The sequence below is a fragment of the Ranitomeya imitator genome, chromosome 10 (genome assembly GCF_032444005.1).
Source record: "Ranitomeya imitator isolate aRanImi1 chromosome 10, aRanImi1.pri, whole genome shotgun sequence".
NCBI lineage: Eukaryota > Metazoa > Chordata > Amphibia > Anura > Dendrobatidae > Ranitomeya > Ranitomeya imitator.
In genome coordinates this window covers 144186483-144208682 of record NC_091291.1, presented here as the reverse complement: position 1 = coordinate 144208682, position 22200 = coordinate 144186483, and the positions used below count along the sequence as shown (strand labels likewise).

General features: G+C 52.6%; 2 protein-coding genes across 13 annotated transcripts in view; one reads left to right on the top strand and one right to left on the bottom strand.

Annotated features, from left to right (window-relative positions):
- Positions 1–101: 101 nt before the first annotated feature.
- Positions 102–15869, top strand: SRPRA (SRP receptor subunit alpha). The gene is made up of 14 exons (XM_069741608.1): positions 102–297; positions 3479–3562; positions 3734–3897; positions 3988–4142; positions 4331–4481; positions 4560–4716; positions 5153–5274; positions 5350–5468; positions 5590–5676; positions 7325–7497; positions 7565–7778; positions 7928–8091; positions 8175–8273; positions 14763–15869. Exons 1-14 carry the CDS (start codon positions 181–183, stop codon positions 14889–14891), a joined length of 1935 nt encoding a protein of 644 aa, XP_069597709.1. The 5' UTR covers positions 102–180; the 3' UTR covers positions 14892–15869.
- The window catches only part of FAM118B (family with sequence similarity 118 member B), a 48809-nt gene continuing 42425 nt past the window's right edge, over positions 15817–22200 (bottom strand). For 6 of the 12 annotated variants that reach the window (XM_069741617.1, XM_069741618.1, XM_069741619.1 and 3 more), the window contains one exon: positions 15817–16758. In XM_069741617.1, the coding sequence (XP_069597718.1) occupies positions 16745–16758 (14 nt within the window). In that variant the 3' untranslated portion in view covers positions 15817–16744. Of the gene's footprint in view, positions 16759–20110; positions 20881–22200 lie in introns of those variants that run through there. The other 6 variants (XM_069741612.1, XM_069741611.1, XM_069741613.1 and 3 more) reach the window with 1 other exon arrangement.

Sequence of the window (22200 nt, the reverse complement as noted above, 5' to 3'; positions counted from 1 at the left end):
GCGCAGTGACACCGTCTACTCCAGAGAGCGCGCGGGTGATGGGTGTAGTAAGATGGCGGCGGTCTGAGTGCAGAGTTCCCGCCTTTTCCGGCACAAGCGGAAGTGACGCGAATCCCGGTGTTTCTCTGACGTGTCCCGGGGCCGTGAGTGACGTGCGGTGCGCAGCGCGGACGGAGAAACATGTTGGACTTCTTCACAATCTTCAGCAAAGGGGGCATCGTGCTCTGGTGCTTCCAGGGGGTGCGCGGCTCCATCAGCGGCCCAGTGAATGCGCTTCTGCGCTCCGTCATCCTGCAGGTGACCGCCGGGGGCGCTGCGGGGACAGAGGTGTCAGAGCTCCTGTTGTCGGGGCCCACAGGGGACATTGGGCTTCCGGAGAAGACGTTCTGAGGGGCTCGTCACTATGTTGGCGGATGGGCTGATGACTTAGCGCGGAGAATCTGAGAGTGGTGACATCCAGCGACCTAAACCTCAGGACTGTGGTATTGGGGGGCACGGCGTATGGACGGGGGTGACCCCAAACTCCAGCGGTTCCCGGGGTGTAAGGAGGTGACGGGAGGGAGAGCAGTGATTCCTGGGTGTAAGGAGGTGACGGGAGGGAGAGCAGTGATTCCTGGGTGTAAGGAGGTGACGGGAGGGAGAGCAGTGATTCCGGGGTGTAAGGAGGTGACGGGAGGGAGAGCAGTGATTCCCGGGGTGTAAGGAGGTGACGGGAGGGAGAGCAGTGATTCCTGGGTGTAAGGAGGTGACGGGAGGGGGAGCAGTGATTCCTGGGTGTAAGGAGGTGACGGGAGGGAGAGCAGTGATTCCCGGGGTGTAAGGAGGTGACGGGAGGGGGAGCAGTGATTCCCGGGGTGTAAGGAGGTGACGGGAGGGGGAGCAGTGATTCCTGGGTGTAAGGAGGTGACGGGAGGGAGAGCAGTGATTCCTGGGGTGTAAGGAGGTGACGGGAGGGAGAGCAGTGATTCCTGGGTGTAAGGAGGTGACGGGAGGGGGAGCAGTGATTCCGGGGTGTAAGGAGGTGACGGGAGGGAGAGCAGTGATTCCGGGGTGTAAGGAGGTGACGGGAGGGGGAGCAGTGATTCCTGGGTGTAAGGAGGTGACGGGAGGGGGAGCAGTGATTCCTGGGTGTAAGGAGGTGACGGGAGGGAGAGCAGTGATTCCCGGGTGTAAGGAGGTGACGGGAGGGGGAGCAGTGATTCCCGGGGTGTAAGGAGGTGACGGGAGGGGGAGCAGTGATTCCTGGGTGTAAGGAGGTGACGGGAGGGAGAGCAGTGATTCCTGGGTGTAAGGAGGTGACGGGAGGGGGAGCAGTGATTCCGGGGTGTAAGGAGGTGACGGGAGGGAGAGCAGTGATTCCCGGGGTGTAAGGAGGTGATGGGAGGGGGAGCAGTGATTCCTGGGGTGTAAGGAGGTGACGGGAGGGGGAGCAGTGATTCCTGGGGTGTAAGGGGGTGACGGGAGGGGGAGCAGTGATTCCTGGGGTGTAAGGAGGTGACGGGAGGGGGAGCAGTGATTCCTGGGGTGTAAGGAGGTGACGGGAGGGGGAGCAGTGATTCCTGGGTGTAAGGAGGTGACGGGAGGGGGAGCAGTGATTCCTGGGTGTAAGGAGGTGACGGGAGGGAGAGCAGTGATTCCTGAGGTGACGGGAGGGAGAGCAGTGATTCCTGAGGTGACGGGAGGGAGAGCAGTGATTCCTGGGTGTAAGGAGGTGACGGGAGGGAGAGCAGTGATTCCTGAGGTGACGGGAGGGAGAGCAGTGATTCCTGGGTGTAAGGAGGTGACGGGAGGGAGAGCAGTGATTCCTGAGGTGACGGGAGGGAGAGCAGTGATTCCTGAGGTGTATGGAGGTGACGGGAGGGAGAGCAGTGATTCCTGAGGTGACGGGAGGGGGAGCAGTGATTCCCGGGGTGTAAGGAGGTGACGGGAGGGGGAACAGTGATTCCTGGGGTGTAAGGAGGGGACGGGAGGGGGAGCAGTGATTCCTGGGGTGTAAGGAGGTGACGGGAGGGGGAGCAGTGATTCCCTTGGTGTAAGGAGGTGACTGGAGGGGGAGCAGTGATTCCTGGGTGTAAGGAGGTGACGGGAGGGGGAGCAGTGATTCCTGGGTGTAAGGAGGTGACGGGAGGGAGAGCAGTGATTCCTGAGGTGACGGGAGGGAGAGCAGTGATTCCTGAGGTGACGGGAGGGAGAGCAGTGATTCCTGGGTGTAAGGAGGTGACGGGAGGGAGAGCAGTGATTCCTGAGGTGACGGGAGGGAGAGCAGTGATTCCTGGGTGTAAGGAGGTGACGGGAGGCAGAGCAGTGATTCCTGAGGTGACGGGAGGGAGAGCAGTGATTCCTGAGGTGTAAGGAGGTGACGGGAGGGAGAGCAGTGATTCCTGAGGTGACGGGAGGGGGAGCAGTGATTCCCGGGGTGTAAGGAGGTGACGGGAGGGGGAGCAGTGATTCCTGAGGTGACGGGAGGGAGAGCAGTGATTCCTGAGGTGACGGGAGGGAGAGCAGTGATTCCTGGGTGTAAGGAGGTGACGGGAGGGAGAGCAGTGATTCCTGAGGTGACGGGAGGGAGAGCAGTGATTCCTGAGGTGTAAGGAGGTGACGGGAGGGAGAGCAGTGATTCCTGAGGTGACGGGAGGGAGAGCAGTGATTCCTGGGTGTATGGAGGTGACGGGAGGGAGAGCAGTGATTCCTGAGGTGACGGGAGGGGGAGCAGTGATTCCCGAGGTGTAAGGAGGTGACGGGAGGGGGAGCAGTGATTCCCGGGGTGTAAGGTGAGGGGGGAGCAGTGGTTCCCGCGGTATAATGAGGTGATGGGGGGAGCAGTGATTCCCGTGTGGTGTTGGGGTCTGTACTCTTAGTAATCCGATGTTTACCCTGGTTACCAGTGAAGACATCGCTGAATCGGTGTCACACACGCCGATTCAGCGATGTCTGCAGGGAGTCCAGCGACCAAATAAAGTTCTGGCCTTCTAGCCCCGACCAACGACATCACAGCAGGATCCTGATCTCTGCTGCGTGTCAAACTGAACGATATCGCTAGCCAGGACGCTGCAACGTCACGGATCGCTAGTGATATCGTTTAGTGTGAAGGTACCTAAAGTCCGGGAGGTTCAGGACAGAGATGACATGATTGTATTACTGCGCCCCTGATGTGGGGGAGGGGTGATGTAAGGTCTTGGGGGGTTGAGGACTGTGCTAACATTCGGATGTAGGGAGGGAATGGCCGCAGTCTTGAATCTCCTGTGATTTTATTCCAGCAGTGAGGACAACGTATCAGATACCTGGAGACAAATGAGTCGTAATATTCTGGGGGTCACTGAGGCTCCAAGGGGGATGTCTGTCGTATGGAGACTGTGGAGGGGACTGGCACTTTTGGGGGGTCCTGTCCAGGTGCTGTGCAGCTGCTTCGGACCTGGGAGCTGCGTTTTGTGAAGGGTGTGGACCACTACTCTTATCATTGTCTGTGTTGTCTCTGTAGGAGCGAGGCGGCAGCAACTGCTACAACCATGACTCCCTCACCCTGAAGTACAAGCTGGACAATCAGTTTGAGCTGGTGTTCGTGGTAAGACATGGACGGCGGCGGTGGCCAGTGCGCTGCTTCATATCCCATGTTGTTCTGTGTCCTCCTTGCTCATCATGAGCCTCATGATGGATGGAGTGGGGGATGGGACTGCGCAGTATGGTCACATTACCCCTTGAGTGTCACCTCTACATCCGTTTCCTGTCCCCATAGGTCGGATACCAGAAGATTTTAACGCTAACGTATGTGGACAAGTTAATAGATGACGTCCATAAAGAATTCCGGGATAAGTACCGCAATCAGATCCAGCAGAACGGCACGCTGGGTTTATTAAGCGGCTCTTTCGATTTTCAGGATGATTTTGACTTTCTTCTCAGGTTGGTGGGTGACGGGGTGTAGTCCGACCTCAGTATGGATTATCCAGGGACTGTTGTGTGATCCTGAGCTGACTTGTGTCTGCCGTACAGGGCAGCGGAGGAGAGTAGCCGAGCTCGAGCCCCTGCCGCCATGAAGACCTTCAAACAGTCCGAGAAGTCCAAGAAGACGGTGAAGTCCATGATCGAAAAGCCGGGTGAAAAAGTGAAGGAAAATCATAAGAAAAGCAAGTCTTCTAAGAAAGAGAGTGAGTGCCGAGAGTTAACCCCGCAGTGCCCTGGATGGAGATTTTGTGTGTATTATGTGGTGTCTAGCTGATATGTGGGGGCCAGGACTTGTGTGGACCCCACAGACCTCACACATCAGGGGCGTCCATAGAGCCTTGGGGGCTCCTCTGCCTGTTCTCCATTTCCCAAGCTCCGCTATGTTTTGCAGATATCGCACCAGAAGCCGTCACTTCTAGTAAACCGAAGGTGAGTGTGCCGCCATCCTCCGGGGACAAGGAGGAGCTGAGCGCCGAGGAGACCATGCAGCGGAAGCGTGAGGAGTTCTTCAAGAAGAAGATGAAGACCGGGGACAAGGCCAGGTGCGGACACGGTGCACAGGGATCCCGGGGGCTGGGTCCTGTCACTGAGTACTGACAGTTTTATCCATTTTTTTATAGTAAATCTCCAAAACCGGAGGCTCAGAAGGAAAAAGGAAAGCAGCCACGGGTGTGGGAGCTCGGAGCATCCAACACCAAAGAGCTAGACTACAGCAAACCCACCACCAACGGCAGCGTGGACGAGGGGGCCGCACCAGACGAGGATCTGGAGGCACTGGTAAGAATCGGCACCACCGTATCCTGTTGCTGGACATAGGAATCTATATTTCTATTAATCATCATTTATAAGATCTGCGCTTTCAGTCAACGAGTAGAAATCTCAGAGAATAAGAAAAAGTTTTGATTCTTACAGTTGAGGGTTTGTTACCGTTGCACGTCGTTTGTCCATAAGGTTACTGTAATGGCAGCCATTAGTATTGGTCACCCAGGTGAAGGGACTTGCCCACGATCAGAAAAACATGACAGCATTCTTTCAAAATCTACAGCTTGTGTGTGGGATTACGTTTCTGCACCGTTTACCTCTGTGAATAGGAGGTGTAATGCCAGATTCAACCTGTAGACAGGTGTGGCGCTGTTTTTGGAAGAAGGCATCCATCCATGTTTGGCGGATCCTGGAACATTCCCTTAAAGTCTTCATGTCATGTGTATTTCAGAGATTTCGCAGTGGTTTCATGTCGGGGAACCCCCCAGATGTGGAGTATGAGAGCAGCAGCGAAGAAGAGGAAGATGTCCCCACTGTCCAAACCAAATCTCCTCCATCTGTGAACGGGTCCAGGTAGCCCACCTGTCTATCCTACTGGCCAGGGCTGTGGGTCCGTGCTGCGCTCTCACCGCTATTGGGTTCTTCTAGTGCCAAGAAGAGCAGCTTTGGAGGGATGTTCGGGATGTTGAAGGGTCTGGTTGGGGCTAAAAGTCTAACCATGGACGACATGGAGCCAGTGCTGGAGAAGATGAAGGATCATCTCATAGGTGAGGCTGATATAAAAGTACACGGTGAATAACGGAGGCCAGCTGCTCCTGACACTCAGCTTTCCTGGTGTCATGAATGGCAAAAGATCAGAAATTTCTTACATGTTTGCTATTCTTGCAGCCAAGAATGTAGCAGCGGAAATTGCTGTGCAGCTGTGCGAGTCCGTGGCAAAGAGACTGGAAGGGAAAGTCATGGGAACTTTCTCAAGTAAGTCCTATATCAATTCCAACTCTGTTACATTATACTCCAGAGCTGTACTCACTATTCTGCTGGTGCAGTCACTGTGTACATACATTACATTACTGATCCTGAGTTACCTCCTGTATTATACTTCAGAGCTGCACTCACTATTCTGGTGCAGTCACTGTGTACATACATTACATTACTGATCCTGAGTTACATCCTGTATTATACTTCAGAGCTGCACTCACTATTTTGCTGGTGCAGTCACTGTGTACATACATTACATTACTGATCCTGAGTTACATCCTGCATTATACTCCAGAGCTGCACTCACTATTCTGCTGGTGCAGTCACTGTGTACATTCATTACATTACTGATCCTGAGTTACATCCTGCATTATACTCCAGAGCTGCACTCACTATTCTGCTGGTGCAGTCACTGTGTACATACATTACATTACTGATCCTGAGTTATATCCTGTATTATAACCCAGGGCTGCACTCACTATTCTGCTGGTGCAGTCACTGTGTACATACATTACAGATCCTGAGTTACCTCCTGTATTATACCCCAGAGCTGCACTCACTATTCTGCTGGTACAGTCACTGTGTACATACATTACATTACTGATCCTGAGTTATATCCTGTATTATACCCCAGGGCTGCTCTTAATATTCTGCTGGTGCAGTCACTGTGTACATACATTACTGATCCTGAGTTACATCCTGTATTATACCCCAGAGCTGCACTCACTATTCTGCTGGTGCAGTCACTGTGTACATACATTACATTACTGATCCTGAGTTATATCCTGTATTATACCCCAGGGCTGCACTCACTATTCTGGTGGTGGTCACTGTGTACATACATTACATTACTGATCCTGAGTTACATCCTGTATTATACTTCAGAGCTGCACTCACTATTCTAGTGCAGTCACTGTGTACATACATTACATTACTGATCCTGAGTTACATCTTGCATTATACTCCAGAGCTGCACTCACTATTCTGCTGGTGCAGTCACTGTGTACATACATTACTGATCCTGAGTTACCTCCTGTATTATACTCCAGAGCTGCACTCACTATTCTGCTGGTGCAGTCACTGTGTACATACATTACTGATCCTGAGTTACATCCTGTATTATACCCCAGAGCTGCACTCACTATTCTGCTGGTGCAGTCACTGTGTACATACATTACATTACTGATCCTGAGTTACCTCCTGTATTATACTCCAGAGCTGCACTCACTATTCTGCTGGTGCAGTCACTGTGTACATATATTACATTACTGATCCTGAGTTACATCCTGTATTATACTCCAGAGCTGCACTCACTATTCTGCTGGTGCAGTCACTGTGTACATACATTACATTACTGATCCGGAGTTACATCCTGTATTATACCCCAGAGCTGCACTCACTATTCTGCTGGTGCAGTCACTGTGTACATACATTACATTACTGATCCTTAGTTACCTCCTGTATTATACCCCAGAGCTGCACTCACTATTCTGCTGGTGCAGTCACTGTGTACATACATTACTGATCCTGAGTTACATCCTGTATTATACCTCAGAGCTGCGCTCACTGTTCATACATTACGTATCCTGTATTATACCACAGAGCTGCGCTCACTGTGCACCGCTGTTCTCATTTCTCCCATCAGCTGTGACGTCTGCAGTGAAACAAGCATTACAGGAGTCCCTGGTGCAGATCTTGCAGCCAAAGCGCCGTGTGGACGTGCTGCGTGATGTGATGGAGTCGCAGCGCGCGCGTCGTCCGTACGTCATCACTTTCTGTGGGGTGAATGGAGTGGGGAAATCCACCAATTTGGCCAAGGTAAGTGAGTGAGCAATAGCCAGTCGTTCCTTCTCTCCCACATTCGCTTATGTCACCTCTTCTGCAGATTTCCTTCTGGCTTATTGAGAACGGCTATAATGTGCTGATTGCGGCGTGTGACACATTCCGCGCCGGGGCGGTGGAACAGCTGCGCACCCACACGAAACGCCTTAATTCCCTGCACCCTCCTGAGAAGCACAATGGCCGCTCCATGGTGCAGCTCTATGAGAAGGGCTATGGCAAAGACGCTGCTGGCATCGCCATGGAGGCCATAGCTTATGGTGAGCGCTATCTGCAGGAGAGATGCACAGGAAGGATTCATTCCATACAGGGGTGGTCCAGGCTTGTGACGCTCCTTAGATCATCTGCTCTGGGGGGACGGCGCTGTCTGGTGAATGAGACCCTCTGTGATTATTTTGTCTTCGTGCAGCTCGGAATCAGGGTTATGACGTGGTGCTGGTGGACACGGCCGGCCGCATGCAGGACAACGCTCCCCTGATGACCGCGCTGGCCAAGCTCATCGCCGTCAACATGCCTGATCTCGTCCTTTTTGTCGGGGAAGCCTTGGTGGGCAATGAGGCGGTGGATCAGCTGGTGCGGTGACATATTGCTGGATTTGGGTGCGCGCTGGGGCTGAGATGCTTCATGGAGATAATGTGTCGTCTTCATAATCACAGGTGAAGTTTAACAAGGCGCTGGCCGATCACTCACTGTCCGAGAAGCCGCGGCTCATCGATGGCATCGTGCTCACCAAGTTCGACACGATTGATGATAAGGTAAGTCCGACGTCCTCCCGCAGCCACCTCCTTCATGCTGTCACTGGGGCCCCGTACTGTCTGGAGCCCCGTGCTCTCTGGAGCCCCGTACTGTCTGGAGCCTTCCTCCTTCATGCTGTCATTGGGGCCCCGTACTGTCTGGAGCCTTCCTCCTTAATGCTGTCACTGGGGCCCCGTGCTCTCTGGAGCCTTCCTCCTTCATGCTGTCACTGGGGCCCCGTACTGTCCGGAGCCTTCCTCCTTCATGCTGTCACTGGGGCCCCGTACTGTCTGGAGCCTTCCTCCTTCATGCTGTCACTGGGGCCCCGTACTGTTTGAAGCCTTCCTCCTTCATGCTGTCACTGGGGCCCCGTACTGTCTGGAGCCTTCCTCCTTCATGCTGTCACTGGGGCCCCGTACTGTCCGGAGCCTTCCTCCTTCATGCTGTCACTGGGGCCCCGTACTGTCCGGAGCCTTCCTCCTTCATGCTGTCACTGGGGCCCTGTACTGTCCGGAGCCTTCCTCCTTCATGCTGTCACTGGGGCCCCGTACTGTCCGGAGCCTTCCTCCTTCATGCTGTCACTGGGGCCCTGTACTGTCCGGAGCCTTCCTCCTTCATGCTGTCACTGGGGCCCCGTACTGTTTGAAGCCTTCCTCCTTCATGCTGTCACTGGGGCCCCGTACTGTCTGGAGCCTTCCTCCTTCATGCTGTCACTGGGGCCCCGTACTGTCCGGAGCCTTCCTCCTTCATGCTGTCACTGGGGCCCCGTACTGTCCGGAGCCTTCCTCCTTCATGCTGTCACTGGGGCCCTGTACTGTCCGGAGCCTTCCTCCTTCATGCTGTCACTGGGGCCCCGTACTGTCCGGAGCCTTCCTCCTTCATGCTGTCACTGGGGCCCTGTACTGTCCGGAGCATTCCTCCTTCATGCTGTCACTGGGGCCCCGTACTGTCCGGAGCCTTCCTCCTTCATGCTGTCACTGGGGCCCCGTACTGTCCGGAGCCTTCCTCCTTCATGCTGTCACTGGGGCCCCGTACTGTCCGGAGCCTTCCTCCTTCATGCTGTCACTGGGGCCCCGTACTGTCCGGAGCCTTCCTCCTTCATGCTGTCACTGGGGCCCCGTACTGTCCGGAGCCTTCCTCCTTCATGCTGTCACTGGGGCCCCGTACTGTCCGGAGCCTTCCTCCTTCATGCTGTCACTGGGGCCCCGTACTGTCCGGAGTTTTCCTCCTTTATGCTGTCAGTGGCTCTTTATACCGGGGCCCCTTACTGTCTGGCTGGGGGAAGATGTCAAGTGACGGACACAGGAGATCTGCTGCTTCCTTGCTAAACTAAATTGTTTTAAAGGGACGGTTCTGTCTGATAAAAGCAGTTACCTCTAGTGGGAGAGCAGGGTCTCATCGTTTGCGGTCGCAGCCCGGACTGTGCGTCCATCTCTGATTATTTCTATGGATGCTCCAAACATTGTCAAGTGCACAGACCCCCGTAGAAATGGAGGCAGCGGCACGTGTAGAGTCGCTGCCTATCAGACACTTATGCTGCACCTTGTCAGTGTGCAGCCCCTGCAACTGCTGCCAGGTATCAGGACCTAGACCTGAGGATGGGCGGCAGCTCCTGGACTCTGCGCTGCCCATCACTAGTTCTATGTCCCGTGACCACAATCCTTAGGGCAGCGACCGAGTGCCCAAACTGCAGCCCAAACCCCCCTGATTTACAGCACAGTGCCAACACGGCAATTTAACCTGAATACTGAGGAAAACAACTCGTACACCAGCGCACTACAGAGTCTATAGCAAAGAGCTTGTAAGCGCTGCACTCCAAGCTAAGATCCCACCACCGACTGCAGTGGACGTCTGTTCCGGAGAATGGAGAGGATTTTTAATCTAAAGTAAAAGAAAAATGGAAAATTGTTTTGTTTTTACAACCTCTTTGCAATTGTAACTATCATGATGACAATAACCCTTTAAGCCAAGGAGGTCAAACTCAAATACACAAAGGGACAAAATGAAAAGCTTGGCCAAAATCACGGCCGACCTTGATATTTGTTAAAAAGTGTCTACAATTGTGACGTATCAAATAAAACGATGATGCTTTGAAATTATATTGAAATCTATATTCTGTAAGAGCAGATGGCCGAATGGAGTAATTATATATAATAACAAAGGATAAAAAACCCTGAATAATACAGATAATAAAGTATGATGCCAACGGGCCCCAAACACAGTAAGATCCCCCCACAGGGAATTCCTCCACACACAGTATGATGACCCTACTGTACCCCCCCAGCAAAGAATGGTGTCCCCATCACAGTATGATTCCCCACACAGCCCTATATTCTGTACAATGGGCACAAAAATTCCTCTATACAATATTATAGGCACCACGTGCTGCTCTGTGCAGTATATAATGGCCCCACGTGCTGCTCTGCAGTATATAATGGCCCCACGTGCTGCTCTGTGCAGTATATAATGGCCCCACGTGCTGCTCTGTGGAGTAAATAATGGCCCCACGTGCTGCTCTGTGTAGTATATTATGGCCCCACGTGCTGCTCTCTGCAGTATATAATGGCCCCACGTGCTGCTCTGTGTAGTATATTATGGCCCCACGTGCTGCTCTGCAGTATATAATGGCCCCACGTGCTGCTCTGCAGTATATAATGGCCCCACGTGCTGCTCTCTGCAGTATATAATGGCCCCATGTGCTGCTCTGTGCAGTATATAATGGCCCCACGTGCTGCTCTGTGTAGTATATGATGGCCCCACGTGCTGCTCTGCAGTATATAATGGCCCCACGTGCTGCTCTGCAGTATATAATGGCCCCACGTGCTGCTCTGCAGTATATAATGGCCCCACGTGCTGCTCTGCAGTATATAATGGCCCCACGTGCTGCTCTGCAGTATATAATGGCCCCACGTGCTGCTCTGTGTAGTATATTATGGCACCACGTGCTGCTCTGTGCAGTATATAATGGCCCCACGTGCTGCTCTGCAGTATATAATGGCCCACGTGCTGCTCCGTGCAGTATATAATGGCCCACGTGCTGCTCTCTGCAGTATATAATGGCCCACGTGCTGCTCTCTGCAGTATATTATGGCCCCACGTGCTGCTCTCTGCAGTATATAATGGCCCCACGTGCTGCTCTGTGCAGTATATAATGGCCCCACGTGCTGCTCTGTGCAGTATATAATGGCCCACGTGCTGCTCTGTGTAGTATATTATGGCCCCACGTGCTGCTCTGTGCAGTATATAATGGCCCCACGTGCTGCTCTGTGTAGTATATTATGGCCCCACGTGCTGCTCTGCAGTATATAATGGCCCCACGTGCTGCTCTCTGCAGTATATAATGGCCCCATGTGCTGCTCTGTGCAGTATATAATGGCCCCACGTGCTGCTCTGTGTAGTATATGATGGCCCCACGTGCTGCTCTGCAGTATATAATGGCCCCACGTGCTGCTCCGTGCAGTATATAATGGCCCACGTGCTGCTCTCTGCAGTATATAATGGCCCACGTGCTGCTCTGCAGTATATAATGGCCCCACGTGCTGCTCTGCAGTATATAATGGCCCCACGTGCTGCTCTGTGTAGTATATTATGGCACCACGTGCTGCTCTGTGCAGTATATAATGGCCCCACGTGCTGCTCTGCAGTATATAATGGCCCACGTGCTGCTCCGTGCAGTATATAATGGCCCACGTGCTGCTCTCTGCAGTATATAATGGCCCACGTGCTGCTCTCTGCAGTATATTATGGCCCCACGTGCTGCTCTCTGCAGTATATAATGGCCCCACGTGCTGCTCTCTGCAGTATATAATGGCCCCACGTGCTGCTCTCTGCAGTATATAATGGCCCCACGTGCTGCTCTGCAGTATATAATGGCCCCACGTGCTGCTCTGCAGTATATAATGGCCCCACGTGCTGCTCTCTGCAGTATATAATGGCACCACGTGCTGCTCTCTGCAGTATATAATGGCCCCACGTGCTGCTCTCTGCAGTATATAATGGCCCCACGTGCTGCTCTCTGCAGTATATAATGGCCCCACGTGCTGCTCTGCAGTATATAATGGCCCCACGTGCTGCTCTCTGCAGTATATAATGGCCCCACGTGCTGCTCTGTGGAGTAAATAATGGCCCCACGTGCTGCTCTGTGCAGTATATAATGGCCCCACGTGCTGCTCTGCAGTATATAATGGCCCCACGTGCTGCTCTCTGCAGTATATAATGGCCCCACGTGCTGCTCTGTGCAGTATATAATGGCCCCATGTGCTGCTCCGTGCAGTATATAATAAACCCCCGTGCTGCTCTGTGCAGTATACAATGGCCCACGTGTTGCTCTGTGCAGTATATAATGGCCCATGTGTTGCTCCTTGCAGTATATAATGGCCCCACGTGTTGCTCCTTGCAGTATATAATGGCCCCACGTGCTACTCTGTGCAGTATACGATGGCCCCACGTGCTGCTCTGTGCAGTATACGATGGCCCACGTGTTGCTCCGTGCAGTATACAATGGCCCACGTGTTGCTCTGTGCAGTATACAATGGCCCCACGTGCTGCTCTGTGCAGTATATAATGGCCCCACGTGCTGCTCTGTGCAGTATATAATGGCCCCACGTGCTGCTCTGTACAGTATATAATGGCCCCACGTGCTGCTCTGTGCAGTATATAATGGCCCCATGTGCTGCTCCGTGCAGTATATAATAAACCCCCGTGCTGCTCTGTGCAGTATATAATGGCCCTACATGCTGCTCTGTGCAGTATACAATGGCCCACGTGTTGCTCTGTGCAGTATATAATGGCCCATGTGTTGCTCCTTGCAGTATATAATGGCCCCACGTGTTGCTCCTTGCAGTATATAATGGCCCCACGTGCTACTCTGTGCAGTATACGATGGCCCCACGTGCTGCTCTGTGCAGTATACAATGGCCCACGTGTTGCTCCGTGCAGTATACAATGGCCCACGTGTTGCTCTGTGCAGTATACAATGGCCCCACGTGCTGCTCTGTGCAGTATATAATGGCCCCACGTGCTGCTCTGTGCAGTATATAATGGCCCCACGTGCTGCTCTGTACAGTATATAATGGCCCCACGTGCTGCTCTGTGCAGTATATAATGGCCCCATGTGCTGCTCCGTGCAGTATATAATAAACCCCCGTGCTGCTCTGTGCAGTATATAATGGCCCTACATGCTGCTATGTGCAGTATACAATGGCCCACGTGTTGCTCTGTGCAGTATATAATGGCCCATGTGTTGCTCCTTGCAGTATATAATGGCCCCACGTGTTGCTCCTTGCAGTATATAATGGCCCCACGTGCTACTCTGTGCAGTATACGATGGCCCCACGTGCTGCTCTGTGCAGTATACAATGGCCCACGTGTTGCTCCGTGCAGTATACAATGGCCCACGTGTTGCTCCGTGCAGTATACAATGGCCCACGTGCTGCTCTGTGCAGTATACAATGGCCCACGTGTTGCTCCGTGCAGTATACAATGGCCCACGTGTTGCTCTGTGCAGTATACAATGGCCCCACGTGCTGCTCTGTGCAGTATATAATGGCCCCACATTGAAAAAAGAATAAATACCTCTCTTCTGCTTGTTCCCTGCTGCCTTGGACTTTTCATATAGCACTGTGCTACCTGTGTGTGCTCCATTTCCTCAGCACTAGCACAGCCTGATGGGGGATGGCGCATGGGCTGAGAAGTCGTGCGTGCAGAGTAGCATGGTGGCGGCGGTAATAGTAGTGCTGAGGAGATGGTGCTAGTGCCCTCTGGTACTCGTGCCATAGGTTCGCCACCACTACCTTAGGGGATATGTTGCTCATTTCTGGGGTTTTGCCCACTAAGCCCCCCAGGATCCCAAGAGCAGAGTCTGTTTCTGTGAGGATCGGGGCACATGCTCAGCTTCCCTCCTTCCATTCATTGTCTATAGTGCTTGCTCTGATATTTGCATCAGTCCCATAGACAATGAGTAGAGCAGAGGTCGAGTGCGCGCCGCTCACTCCAATCCTCATGGGTGGCAGAGCCCTTTTCTCAGGTTTCTGGAGCCTTGATTTCAGGAGGTCTCCGTGGCCAGATCCTCAGCAATGAGCAAGTTGGAGGGGGGATAACTTTTTAAAGAGGCAGCTGCACCCTTACTCAGACTTAGTATTTGCACAGAATTGTGCTTTGCCTTTTGCTATTTGATCAGATCTCTAGTCACACCGAGAGCTGCATTTATATCAAGCTGCACCACTTCTATGCCATCCTGCCCCACAATCCTCGTCCCCACTCTCTTCTGCTTAGTGGTTATTCTGTGTCCTGCTTTTTGTTTCCTCGCCAATGTCAGGATCTCTGCTTGCTGTTGGGGATCTGTTCACGCCGTGTCCGTCTCACAGAGGACGGCTTCTCCGTTATCATCCTGGCCACAGGCGCCAGTGTTAGAAACCACCATGATGGATCTCCTGCCAGCAAGCAGAGATTGTGGGGATAAACCAGCTGCAGCCTGTGCACTGATCCCAGGGGTCTCTTCTCTCCCGCAGGTGGGCGCTGCCATCTCCATGACGTACATCACCGGGCAGCCCATCGTGTTTGTGGGCACGGGGCAGACGTACTGCGACCTGCGCAGCCTGAATGTGAAGGCGGTGGTGGGAGCGCTGATGAAAGCCTGAGCGCTGCGCTCGCCACAGTCCAGGTTTCTTATCCGCCATGTTCTCTGCTGATGTGAACACTCGCTGCCTGAATCCTCGCCCTGTAGACTTGGCCGACCCGGGTCAGGACACCGGCCACATCGTACATGATGATTCCAATAATCCGGCATCCCCAGGACGGAGGTGGAAGGTCAGGCACAGTCCATACTGCAGGCACCGGCGCTGTGCGCCCCATCCCCCCGGCGGGATCAGTCCTCACCAGACTAACTGCTGTCACATGCTCAGTGTCCAGCAGATGGCGCCACATCATTATATTCTATTGCTGCTAAACCAATTGCAATCCCTTAAAGGGGTCCTCCGGGCGCGTGTAAACGATCCTATCTCATGTATGACATTCGTATGTACCTTGTATTATCATTTCTTGTCAAGATCTCTGCTTGCTGTCAGTGAATGTCTGCACTCCGAGGCTTAGCACACTTTCCTGACCAGCGCTCTCACGTCTGGATCTAGTCTAGATGACTCCGAACATAACAGCTGGGACTTAACAGCACTGACTTGTGATGTCTGCTCTGGATGCAGATATTGGGGCAGGACACATTCACTGATGGCAAGCAGAGATCCTGTGGTAATGAAGGGCGTGTGGAATGCAGAGACTGCTTCCTTTACATGGGGATGGAGGGCCCCTCAGTGTTTGTCTCCGGCCCTCACGGGGGCTGCGCCATCTGTCAGCACTGCGCCGAGAACTCGCCGAGACGCCTCCAGAGCAGTTCTCAGTGCAGAGCGAGGCTGCTGCCTCCAGGGGGCGCTCCCCTCCGCATAGTGCTGGCCAGATCTCGGGGTTCCTGCTCGTCTGTCTGTCGGAGGCCGTATCCATATGTTCATTCAGGCAGGAGGCGTCCGCACCTCGTGTCACGGCACCAAGTTCTGCTCACGTGCAATATATGGATCAGAGCGAAAATAATTTATAAGAGAATACATTTCTTACATAATTATAAACCATCTATCTGTGTGTTATTGTCAGGCGCCTGTCACCGCCTCGGGGGGGTCCAGCGCGGCGCCTGTCACAGATTCGGGGGGTCCGGCGCGGCGCCTGTCACAGATTCAGGGGGTCCGGCACGGCGCCTGTCACAGATTCGGGGGGGCCGGCGCGGCGCCTGTCACAGATTCAGGGGGTCCGGCACGGCGCCTCTCATTACCCAGCAGTCTGTCCCCTGATGCATTTATTTAGTTTGCAGCTTGGCCGCCTGTCAACACATCGTATGAAGTGTCGGCAAGAATATGGCGTCTCTCCCCCTCCAGAGCAGCGAGCAGACCACTGTCCGCCATCCTTAGCGCTGCCGTCAGTCATCACTGGTCACAGAGGATCCGGATGATAGAGACCAGACAGGAATTGTGATCATACAGTTCTGTAACTCTGACGTGAGAAGCTTCACATTTCTGGACCTCACAGGTGAAGGTTTGTGCCAGTTGCAGCCTCTGAGAAGAACTCGAGTAACTGCATTATGACAACTGGCTAATGCTAGGAGGGAGACATGGTAACAAACCCCCAGCTGAGAGAAGTACTAGCACCGTACAGGTGTACTGACCAGAAGAGTGTGCATGACAACGTGGAAAGATGTGGGGGGTCTGCACATCAGAGTGGTCTGTACTAGGTGAGATCCTCGACGCTGGATGTGACATGGGTGCAGGTCGCTGTACAGCAGCGTGGAGAATCCTAGGAGTGCGCGTCATCTGGACACTGATAGAGCTGCCGCCAAACTGCCTGATGAGCGGCACGGTGTCACGTCGGCTCCAATGTTCCCGTCCTCCATACTGACGTCACCTCGTCCTCCAGAAAGACTTGTGCTGCAGCGGCCTCACAGAGAGTGGCGGCATCATTTACTGCTACCTGTAGGAGAGAACGAGAGTCAGTATCCTGCACAGATGACCCTCGACCCTTCATGGATGACCCTCAGCCCCGCACAGACCCACACTGTTCCAGGCAGTCTGCAGGCAACTCCCTCCCCCCAGAATACAGTTGTAACTTAAAACTCCAGTGTGTATTGACGACGCATTGCGACGGATTGCCACACGTCGTGTTTGGCGGACCGTCGGGAGCAAAAAACGCTACATGTAACGTTTTTTGCTCCTGACGGACCGCTTTTTCCAACCGCGCATGCGCGGCCGGAACTCCGCCCCCACCTCACATTTCTCCGGCGCATCCGCTGCCTCCGTTGTGCAGTGCGTTAAACGCTAGCGTCGGAATCTCTGCCCGACGCATTGCGACGGGGAGATTCCGACACTAGTGTGAAAGTAGCCTTAGGCATCATTTGACCCCAATTAGTGACAGAGATAACCAATATATAACTTATGTGCATCGGCTGCGCCATTACACAGTGCGTTTTCTAGGTGCAGCGGATACAGAGAAACTGATCACTGCTTAAAGGTACCGTCACACTGAACGATATCGCTAGCGATCCGTGACGTTGCAGCGTCCTCGCTAGCGATATCGTCCAGTGTGACAGGCAGCAGCGATCAGGATCCTGCTGTGATGTCGTTGGTCGCTGCAGAAAGTCCAGAACTTTATTTCGTCGCTGGACTCCCCGCAGATATCGCTGAATCGGCGCGATGTCTTCACTGGTAAACAGGGCCGCGCTTAGTAACCCGATGTTTACCCTGGTTACCAGCGGAAAAGTTAAAAAAACAAACACTACATACTTACCTTCCGCTGTCTGTCCCCGGCGCTGTGCTTTCCTGCACTGTGTAAGCGCCGGCTGGAAAACAGATTACAGCGGTGACGTCACCGCTCTGCTTTCCGGCCGCTGTGCTCACAGTCAGTGCAGGAAAGCACAGCGCCGGGGACAGACAGCGGAAGGTAAGTATGTAGTGTTTGTTTTTTTTAACTTTTACGCTGGTAACCAGAGTAAACATCGGGTTAATAAGCGCGGCCCTGCGCTTAGTAACCCGATGTTTACCCTGGTTACCGGCATCGTTGGTCGCTGGAGAGCTGTCTGTGTGACAGCTCTCCAGCGACGCTGCAGCGATCAACATCGTTGTCGGTATCGCTGCAGCGTCGCTCAGCGTGACGGTACCTTGACAGGAGCTCATACCAAGTTGTGTTTAGGCTCCAATTAATGCCAAGATCATGCCCAGAAGAATGGTAGTTCCGTGATCGCTATACGAGGCTGCATCCTGGAGCTACGGGGGATATTAGCCAGTACAAAGTAATGCAGCCTTTCTGGCGACTAATTATCCTAGCAGTACCCTGACTGACCTGAGGGTAGGGGGGCATCAGAGAGCTGCAAGTTCCAAACCAGAAGTGGGATATAGATAAATCCCCATCAGAAAACCAGGGGCAACCAAACAATCCCGGTTCATGACAAATTGGTGTGAGTGATGGGGATGATAAAGGTATCCTCCCCGTGAATAGTGACATTCATCAAACACACAGAACTCACCGCTCCTTGTAATGGCCGATAACGGCGCAAAACCTGCACAGAGGGGAATAGTTATCTTAAAGTGAGGAGTAGAAATGCTGCAGAGCACTGATCATCAACGCTGGCGGACAGAGACAGTCTGACCACAGAGAACAGCTGCCGGGGGTCTAAGATCGCCACCTGTCCCCCTACACCCAAAATATACTGAGCTGTGAAGGGGCAGCAACAAGACGCCAAGCAATGCGAGTGCAGCTCTGGAGTACAATACAGGATGTAACTTAGGATCAGTAATGTAATGTACACAGTGACTGCACCAGCAGAATAGTGAGTGCAGCTCTGGAGGATAATACAGGATGTAACTTAGGATCAGTAATGTAATGTATGTACACAGTGACTGCACCAGCAGAATAGTGAGTGCAGCTCTGCAGTATAATACAGGATGTAACTTAGGATCAGTAATGTATGTACACAGTGACTGCACCAGCAGAATAGTGAGTGCAGCTCTGGGGTATAATACAGGATGTAACTCAGGATCAGTAATGTAATGTATGTACACAGTGACTGCACCAGCAGAATAGTGAGTGCAGCTCTGGAGTATAATACAGGATGTAACTCAGGATCAGTAATGTAATGTATGTACACAGTGACTGCACCAGCAGAATAGTGAGTGCAGCTCTGGGGTATAATACAGGATGTAACTTAGGATCAGTAATGTAATGTATGTACACAGTGACTGCACCAGCAGAATAGTGAGTGCAGCTCTGGGGTATAATACAGGAGGTAACTCGGGATCAGTAATGTAATGTATGTACACAGTGACTGCACCAGCAGAATAGTGAGTGCAGCTCTGGGGTATAATACAGGATGTAACTCAGGATCAGTAATGTAATGTATGTACACAGTGACTGCACCAGCAGAATAGTGAGTGCAGCTCTGGAGTATAATACAGGATGTAACTCAGGATCAGTAATGTATGTACACAGTGACTGCACCAGCAGAATAGTGAGTGCAGCTCTGGAGTATAATACAGGATGTAACTCAGGATCAGTAATGTAATGTATGTACACAGTGACTGCACCAGCAGAATAGTGAGTGCAGCTCTGGAGTATAATACAGGATGTAACTCAGGATCAGTAATGTAATGTATGTACACAGTGACTGCACCAGCAGAATAGTGAGTGCAGCTCTGGAGTATAATACAGGATGTAACTCAAGATCAGTAATGTAATGTATGTACACAGTGACTGCACCAGCAGAATAGTGAGTGCAGCTCTGGAGTATAATACAGGATGTAACTCAGGATCAGTAATGTAATGTATGTACACAGTGACTGCACCAGCAGAATAGTGAGTGCAGCTCTGGAGTATAATACAGGAGGTAACTCAGGATCAGTAATGTAATGTATGTACACAGTGACTGCACCAGCAGAATACCGAGTGCAGCTCTGGGGTATAATACAGGATGTAACTCAGGATCAGTAATGTAATGTATGTACACAGTGACTGCACCAGCAGAATAGTGAGTGCAGCTCTGGAGTATAATACAGGATGTAACTCAGGATCAGTAATGTAATGTATGTACACAGTGACTGCACCAGCAGAATACTGAGTGCAGCTCTGGAGTATAATACAGGATGTAACTCAGGATCAGTAATGTATGTACACAGTGACTGCACCAGCAGAATAGGGAGTGCAGCTCTGGAGTATAATACAGGATGTAACTCAGGATCAGCAATGTAATGTATGTACACAGTGACTGCACCAGCAGAATACTGAGTGCAGCTCTGTTTCTCTCTGTAATGTTAGTTGATGAAATAATCAAAGATTCATTATTAAACCTTTTAATAACCAGAGCCTAAAAAATTTCATATTTTCCTGTTAATAGAAAAAAGTTTTAACAACGTTCATGATGCTTTTATTTCCGGCCTCTCTTCGCAGGTTTCGGTCTTAGGTCAGAGCTATAGTTTAAGGTAGTAGGAGGCGCTGTTCTCGCCCGCATTGAGTAGCGGTACTGGGCAGGAGGAGGTAACGGGCTGGCGGCAGCGGCTGACAGTCTGGCTGTTTCCTCGGGTGCTGCCCCCTCCTGGTCACACAAGGCTTGTGCCGCCCTCTGGTCGCTGCTCTGCTGGATTGCTAGGAGGTGTAAGCTCGCGGTCAGTTTGCTGATGTTGGTGTTCAGGTGAGCGAGCAGATGGTTTCTCTCCGTCTCCACTTTTAGGATCTTCCTGAACACGGCGCTGTTCCTGTCCGCGCCGGTGGCGAGCTGACACAAGTCCAAGTGTAACGCATTCACCTTGGTCAGTATCACTTTCCGCAGCCCTTCCTGTGCGGCCGTGAAGCTCCGGAGCTGCTCCCCCAGCACCCAGCCCCCATGGCTGCGGTCCAGTGACGGCTGCGGAAATGATTTTTGGTAATAGTTGGTGCGTGGTGGATCCGTGGACCGAGGCATCATGGGAAGTGGGGCTGGCCGGAGGCCATGTTCTCCATCGGTCTGTGTCGACCTGTCTGTTCTGGGCTCCTCAAGGAAAAATGGCAGAAACGGACCTCTGGGCTCATAGGACTCCTCCGCTTCGTAGTTGTGACCACGTGATTGACCTAAAATGGGAAGGTGGAGACGTTAAACCAGGTAATGTGATGGGTTTGGGGGAGGGGAAGGCGGCAGTCAGGTTATATACCAATATGTCGCCGGTGCAGCTCACAGGGGGGACGTCGCTCACCCAGACCCCACAGCCAAGGCCGCCTAGTATTATACCGGCCACCCAAAGTCATACAGAAGGGTCAGGGCAGCCATGGCAAGGATCTCCCTGGTGATCCGGCGAGTCCTCCTGCGTATCTTCAGGGGAGATCTGGGCCGTGATCTCCTCGTCCACCATATTCAGCTCCGGCTCTCAGAGAGCGATGCTCTGCAGCCTCCTCATCCCGATCCTGGTGTCTACTGATCGTCCCGCGCAGCAGGCCTGTTATACCAATTTCCTTATACAGATGGTCGGTGGCTCAGTGGTTAGTACTGTACTGTACATAGAGCAGCATGGCGGCTCAGTGGTTAGTACTGTATATAGGGCAGCACAGTGGCTCACTGGATAACTACTGTACATATGGCAGCATGGTGGCTCAGTGGTTAGTACTGTACATAGGGCGGCACAGTGGCTCACTGGATAACACTACTGTACATATGGCAGCACGGTGGCTCAGTGGTTAGCACTGTACTATACATAGGGCAGTACAGTGGCTCAGTGGATAACTACTGTACATAGGGCAGCACGGTGGCTCAGTGGTTAGCACTGTAAATAGGGCTGCATGGTGGCTCAGTGGTTAGTACTGTACATAGGGCGGCACAGTGGCTCACTGGATAATACTACTGTACATAGGGCAGCACGGTGGCTCAGTGGTTAGCATTGTACTATACATAGGGCAGTACAGTGGCTGTGGATAACTACTGTACATAGGGCAGCACGGGAGCTCAGTGGTTAGCACTGTAATGTACATAAGGCAGCATGGTGGCTCAGTGGTTAGCACTGTACATAGGGCAGCACGGTGGTTCAGTGGTTAGCACTGTACATAGGGCAGCACGGTGGCTCACTGGATAACACTACTGTACATAGGGCAGCACGGTGGCTCACTGGTTAGCACTGTACATAGGGCAGCACGGTGGCTCAGTGGCTAGCACTACTATACATAGGGCAGTACAGTGGCTCAGTGGATAACTACTGTACATAGGGCAGCACAGTGGCACACTGGATAATACTACTGTACATAGGGCAGCACAGTGGTTCAGTGGTTAGCACTGTAAATAGGGCTGCATGGTGGCTCAGTGGTTAGTACTGTACATAGGGCGGCACAGTGGCTCACTGGATAATACTACTGTACATAGGGCAGCACGGTGGCTCAGTGGTTAGCATTGTACTATACATAGGG